This window comes from Gaeumannomyces tritici (genome assembly GCF_000145635.1).
Source record: "Gaeumannomyces tritici R3-111a-1 unplaced genomic scaffold supercont2.15, whole genome shotgun sequence".
Lineage (NCBI taxonomy): Eukaryota > Fungi > Ascomycota > Sordariomycetes > Magnaporthales > Magnaporthaceae > Gaeumannomyces > Gaeumannomyces tritici.
This window is the reverse complement of record NW_008804559.1, coordinates 49,409-56,328: the sequence shown is the minus strand read 5'-3', so window position 1 is coordinate 56,328 and position 6,920 is coordinate 49,409. Positions and strand designations below refer to the sequence as shown.

Sequence of the window (6,920 nt, the reverse complement as noted above, 5' to 3'; positions counted from 1 at the left end):
GGTTCCAAAGGCAACCGGATATGGTCCGTGCATGGGTGCACATATCACCTACCGTGTATATATCACCACGAGGATCACAGTTTTTTTCAGAGAGAAGACAGAAAAAGAGATGAGATGGAATGAGAGAAGGACTAGATAGTGTTTTCCGACAATTGCCTGCCAATGTGCAGCTCGCGGGCGTTTCTAGCCTGTGGTCGGAGGCTAGGTGGGTGGGGCTCGTGCTACATCTTGGACGAGCCTCCTCGGGCGGGAAATGCGGACGGTCGGCGATCGCTTGTGCGGAGCAATTTGCATCCGTCTTCTGCACAAGCAACAGGAATGGTGCCCTTTTCTGCACACGCGACGGGAATGAGGTCCTGCTGGTGCGGATGGCCGGCGATCGCCTGTGCGGAACAATTTACGTCCGTCTTCTGCACACGCAACAGGAATGAGGCCCTGCTGGGGCAGACGCCGGAAAGTCCCTGATTGAGGCCCGGTCGGAGGCCACCATGCAAGGCGCCCCCCAGCCGGGCCTCTCGGCCTGAGCTGCTCGCGCCACATCCGAAACCCGATCAGTTGCATAAACCCAAATTAAAATACCACCGAGGAATGGAGGAAGGTAGCACCTTTCAGCTCGAGTTTGTGATAGACACGGGCTCGGTTATGATAAACATGGCTTATATCGCCCCTTTTGGGACCGGGCCCATTGGCCTCCCGAGGGGGCCGTCGGGCCTCACATGTGCGCGTGGCGATCAAATCAGTTGCTTGGCCTCCTCCATGTATGCATCTCTGCGCATACCTTAATATTCTGCCCCGAAAACCTTTTGCCCCCAGATCTGGCTTGAGTGCCAGCCCGAGCTGCTGCGGATGCAACCGGGCTGCGGGCGGTACTACGGTGGTCAGTGCGTTTGGCATTTTCATGCAAATGGCTGCCTTGCGTTAAGTCAGTGCACCCCAAGCACCTTCCCCCGAAAAATTTTCCTGTCGGACCCGCTGTTAGTGGCCGCTAAGGAATCCCGGCCATTTTGGTGTTGGGGCCACCAAAAATGAGCCGGCTGCACAACAGGGTCTAACAGGCCATCTGGCTCTGTTCGACCCGCGTTCTCCGACTCCTTTCAACAACGACGTCGGCAACGCAACTGGGCCAAAAGAGCAGAGAATGGCTGGCAGAGGTATGGCGGTGCCTATTGCCAGTCGAGGGGAAGGCCTGCACCCTATCGCCCAGGGCGCGCGCCTCGCGCGCGCCAAAATCTCGACAATCAGATGCTCCAACATCCGCGCATCATCAGACCGCCCTTTGACTTCTGTCGCCCTCGCCTCGCGAACTTGCGAGCCGAACGACTCGAACGCACAAGAAGACTGCAGGCCGGCAAGCAGTTAGAACACATTGGACGAATAGCCGGCCCGGCCGCCGCCGTCCCCCGCCATCTTTGGGACTCTTCGTCCCTTCCATCCACGCGACTCCTCCTCGGTCGACCGCATCCCAACGATACGCACGGCGCAAGTTTGGCCTGCTGCATAAGCACGCACGCGCAAGATTTTTAAGATCATGACGCGGTTCTGTTTGCCAGCCGTATCGTGCACGCTTGACGTCCTACGAACTGGCAAACCGCGCAGCCTATCGCTTCGATACGCGATAAACACACAAGGAGCACATAAGGTTGGAACTAGGCCCTCCAGCCCCCGAACTTTCTTTCTTTGGCCGGGCTTAGGGGGGGTCCCGAAGACCCCTCCGCTTTCACCCGGCCCTACTCTCTTCCCGGCACTTTGCCGGCCGACTGCTTTCACTACCACCAACAGCAGCGCTTGCAGCGCCCTGGCGTTTACTCGCCCCTTTGCCGATTGCCCGCTCACCATCAAGGAGCGCCGGAATGCGGCCCGAACTCCGTGTGCCTTGGGCAGGCCTTCCTTTTTTTTTTTTTTTGCTGGCTCGCCCTATGGTTTAATTTGTTAGCCGCCTCGATAGCAACACGTAGCCTAGTGTCAAGCTTAGGTAGCGCTAGCACGTCATATGCCCCTTGGGAGGCAGGGACTGGTAGATCCCGACTTGCTGACGTTAAATATACTCCTCCTCCTCCTCCTCCTCCTCCACATATTATCGGTGACGATCAATAACCGGGGCGGCTTGTTGTCGGACGGCTAGCGGCTCCGACGTCTCGCTGATTGCGAGCAAAATTGTTCTGCTCTTCACGCTTCCCGTGTTCTCAAGTCGACCACGCTTTCCCTGCCGTTTGTCGACGCGCAGCTACGAAACAGTAGCACAGCATAGGCGGCATGCAACGCCGTCAAAGGCAGGCCCACGCCATTCGCGCTCGTCGCCCGCCATCCAGCTGTACGCACCCGTCTCTACCAATGGCAAATCCCGCATATCCCGGCTCGTCGAAGCCATCGCCAGACGACCAATCGGCTGCCTCACGCCCTCGATCGATGCGACTCTCACACCCGCTCGAAAGCCGCACCCTTCGCATAGCATACTGCCATAGAAACCCCAGCGCGGCCGTCGCAACCAACAAAACTGACACCCACATGGCAACCTCTTTTGGCTGCAGGGTTGCTATCCATGTCAGGATAAGGTTGGTGCTGCAAGCGTGGTTGGACTGTCGATTTTCGCCAGCGTGAGGCGGCAGCGATCGTAAGGCTCTAGGCACGTCAATCTGCGACAAAATAGCCAGCCCCTCCCCCAGCACCTTTTTTTTGGAAAAGCATGCACTCGATGGGAAATACTCAAGGGGCAGAGGTAAAAATTTATTTAGTCGGCCGAGTTGCGTACCCAAATACCCATCGGCAAGCGCCTCGAGTTAAGGGCAGTCTGGCTTGAGAAACAGTGTAATGGCTATTAAGCCATCCTTGGAGCAGGAGCAACAATGGTTGTATTGACCGTTTTGTCGTCCCAAGCAAAAATACCCTTGCCACACGGAAGCGCCCAATGGGGAGCACGTGACCCATATGTGCCTAACGGCCCCCTCGCACAAAAAAGGGCACGGGCCACACTGACGGCCTATTCATACCCCTCCCGCTCTCCCTAGGGATCATGGCACCACTGAGGGCCTTGAAAGATATCTGCAAATTGAAGCTATTCCCCAATTTTCAAGCCCTGTGAACGAGCCCTTGTTACAACTCTAGAGATCCTAGTCGTCCCAATCGCCATTTTTACAGTGCCCTGCCTTACAGCCCTCACACAGGTTGCTCCGATGAGGCTTGTCGTTTTTCCTCTGAGAGTGTTGAGGGGCCTGCACCCGGACGCCAGACCACTTCTTGAGCCAGTAGGCGACCCTCTCGCCGTAGGAGTCGTCCAGGATCGGCCGGCTGAGGGATTCGCACTTTTGACACCGTTGGTGATAGACTATGGCGTTGTATCGTCGCGACGGATACATCTGAATAGTGATGGGAATCATCTTGCTCGCCCATCCCGATGAGCTGCACTCGGCGTTGTGGCATTCGAATCTGCCCATAATGTTGCTATCCCGCTCAACATGTCCGACTTGTTCGGCTTTCGCATCATGACCACTTCCGCCGTGCGAAAAGGAGCTGGGTGGTGCCCGGCCCTTAAGCATGCTTCGAACAAAGCCCTAACGTACTCCCCTATTGCCGTCCACGCTGTGAGCAGCCTGACTGATAAAGAGTCGACGCCAGGGGCGGTGTTTGCCGTGCCTATGGTGCACTTCCGGCATTCTTCCATGGGGACGTGGGGGTCCCACGGGAGTTGTGCGGTCCTATGGGTGGGCCCCTGCTGCAACGGGTCTTCCTGCAGGTCGTCCTCGGCCGTGAACCTGCGGAGGATCTTGCGGCCCAGTGCCTCTGCTTTCTCCTTTGGGGCCACTATCGCTTCCCCGTCGATGTTCAGCGGAGGGAGCCGGATGGCGGGCATAAGATTGTGCCATTTCACTGCACGGTATAGCGCTGCCGGGGAGTCAATCTCCTCTAACACCTTCGCCCAGTGTTGCCTTTTGGCTGCCCGAACCGTTGCTTCTAAGGCGTGAGCTTCGGCCGTAGCCGACCCGCCCCTTGCCTTGGCCTTTGCCAAGTCCCTTTGTGCGGCGGCGCACTTTTCGTCCCACCACGGTTGGCCTTTTCCCTTGGCTTTAGGCCCTTTGCCGAAAGTAGCCAGCGCACTCTTTAGCAGGTTTACTAGTGCTTCAGCTGCTCGGTCCAGGTGGTTTGTGGCATGCAGGCCCGCGAGCGGTGGCAGGCTACCGACCACAGCTGCTACCAGGTTTGCAAACATTGGTAGCTTTTCCTCGGGAAGCGTGATACGCCGGCAGTCCAGTGAAGCGTGGTTCGGGTAGGGGATTTCGATCCGAATTGTGCGGTGGTCCGAGTTGGTTGCTAGATTCGGGTCGATTTCCGCTGTTGCTAACGAGGCGTTGGTGAAGGTCAGGTCCAGCACACCCCCTTGGTCGTACGTGGGCTTGCCCGGGTGGGTAAGTAGAAAAAGATTGCAGGAGTCAGCCCATTGGGCTATCTCTTTACCCCTATTCCTATTGCCCCGAGCCGGGTCCCAAGCCGTGGAAGCAGCGTTAAAATCCCGGTGAGGGTTGCAGGAATCGAACCTACGACGTCTTGCACAAAAAAGCAATTGCTTTCGAGCGCATGAGTCAGCCCTAGCGTGAACCACTACGCTATCGCCCCCGACAAAGACGCAGTCAACGCCGACATACGCTCCTACGTTGCGGAAAGGCTCAAAAACCCTGAGTTCGCAAAGTGGAAAGACTTGATTGAGTGATTGTGTAGAAGAGCAGAACTAGAGCCATCCGGCCCGCCCTGCACTTCTAGGGGGCGCGGATCACGTCACGTAACGATCACGTGGCTGTATCCTCCATCGGGTCGAATACTTCTGACAATCCTTACCCAAGGATTCACCTGATCGTCACACAGCAGTGGCAGGAGTCATCTTAATCACTATCGTAAGGCTTATACGTAGTAAACCCTTGCCCTCCTTGGCGTGGATAGGCACCTCCGCCATTAATTAATAACCACCTGCGATAGTTCAGTCGGCGATAGTATGCATCCTCGGTCAATCATAGTGGGTGTCTTGGGTCCGCCTGTCTGTCTGGCTGGCTGGACGTAGCCGCAGCCGTGATCCTGGCTCCAGGTGGCGTGTACATACGAGGAACTGGATACAGCCAGGAGCCTGGCTTCAACATACACCGACTTGCCCATTTCCACAATAAATCGCCGGCCCTGGACCTGGGCGCGCATCAGCTTACATGCTAGATAAAGCTTACCGTCTCCTCGCCTTTGAATCTGGCGAACACTACCCTCCGAAAAGTGTGCCAGCCACATATCGCTCCAGACGGTACATTCGACGCTATGTGTGATCCTATGAACATCGATTTGGACGAAGTCAGTTTCTCAACAGGATCACAGCAATTCCAGAGCCGCAAGCAACAGGCTGTACCGGCCCGCAGCGTACGCAGCGTACAGCCAATAAATGCTAGGAAGCGAGCTTATACGAAAAAAAGGACCAAGAATCTGTTACGGCTGCTAACTCAGCCTTTTCGGCTTGTTAGGCCCGAAGCGATGACATTCTTTGCGGCTAATTTTGAGTCTATTTTAGAAGACTGGATATTAATACTCGTGAAGACGTCGTTACCTAGCAGCACGCCAAGCACAGATCCCCACGTTATTACCGCCTTTCAAGTGCTGGATAGCGCCATAAAAGGGAGCGATCGTATACGCTCAAGGCTTGCTCATATACAGTTGCTACGCGTTTTCAAGTCCCTGGAGGATATTATAGCCTCGGAAAGAAGGATCCGAGGAAAGCGGACAGCCTCTGAAAGAGGAAATCAAGGAAAGCGGGGTGAGCGTAACGTGTGCGTCGCACACACTCTGTACAAAAGCGCTCAGCCGCAAGCCGTCTCGAGACGCGACTTAATACGACGCAAACAAGCCGCAAGGTGTTGGAGGACGCTTGCAGGACCGTCACCCTTTTTCCTCATCATCTACTCCGAAGTAGCTGAGAGCGTCGTGTGGGTACATATTTCGTCTTTTATCCAGTCTTGCGCTAATTTCCTCCAAGCAAAAACTCCTCGAAAACAAACAAGCAAACGCAAGAATTCCTAGCCTCTACCGTCTTAAAATATGCACCCGACAAGCTCATCAAGGCATGTATACATCTCGCAGAGGCGGCAGAATTGGCAATTAAACCAGGTCAATTATTCGATAAGCGGAGGATGGTCGCGGAAATCAAACAAGATTTACTAGGCACGCCAAGTAAGTGTTAATTAGATCTTGAGGGATTTTACCTTGGATTCGGGTGCCCCCGCCAGAGATTCAAGTACGCACTGCCAGTAATTGGGTGTACCACGCCTGAGATTTGAGTACACCCCGCCTAAGATTTGGGTGCCCCGCCTGAGATTTGAGTAAACCCCGCCAGGGATTTGGGTGCCCCCCGCCTGAGATTTGGGTACAACTCGCCAGAGATTTGGGTACAACTCGCCAGAGATTTGGGTGCCCTGTCTCAATTTAAGTTCTCTGCCCAACTTGCCGATGTGCCCTGCCTGGGTTTTTGGTGCACTACGCCAGGCCTTTGGCGCAAATTGCCAGGAGTTTGGTGCGGCCTTCAGTCGTCACGGTTCTGGTTCATAAATTTGCAGGCTCCTGGATTCCTTTCCTGGAGTTGGTGGTGCGGGTTCCTGGATTCTCTGGATTCCTGGATTCGGTGGTCTGAGTTCCTGGATTTCCCTGATCCTGGATTCCCTGGTCCGGGCCTGGCGAGACAGGATAACACCTAGAGTGCGTGACCCCACCCTGGGCACCCCCCGACTTTGGGCACTTTATTTCCGACATAACAAATGCACTACTTCACCAAAATAACCCCAACTCGAACAAAAACAGGCGCATTTCAACGCGTTTTTTTTACGTTATGCCTTCCGATTACGAATTCCGGATGTCTGAGGCCATTCGGCTTATCCAATCTGGCGTGTCCCAAGCCGAGGCGG

The 6,920-nt window shown here is 55.3% G+C and overlaps 2 protein-coding genes across 2 annotated transcripts; both read left to right on the top strand.

The window, feature by feature from the left end:
• Positions 1–1,138: 1,138 nt before the first annotated feature.
• GGTG_13509 (hypothetical protein) lies at positions 1,139–1,475 on the top strand (the record flags this gene model as incomplete). The annotated part of the gene is made up of 1 exon (XM_009231416.1): positions 1,139–1,475. The coding sequence occupies one exon, from the start codon at positions 1,139–1,141 to the stop codon at positions 1,358–1,360; it is 222 nt and encodes a 73-aa protein (XP_009229680.1). The 3' UTR covers positions 1,361–1,475.
• Positions 1,476–2,084: 609 nt separating this feature from the next.
• Positions 2,085–2,462, top strand: GGTG_13508 (hypothetical protein; the record flags this gene model as incomplete). The annotated part of the gene is made up of 1 exon (XM_009231415.1): positions 2,085–2,462. A coding segment is annotated over one exon (378 nt), but the record flags the coding sequence as incomplete, so codon positions are not given.
• Positions 2,463–6,920: the final 4,458 nt, after the last annotated feature.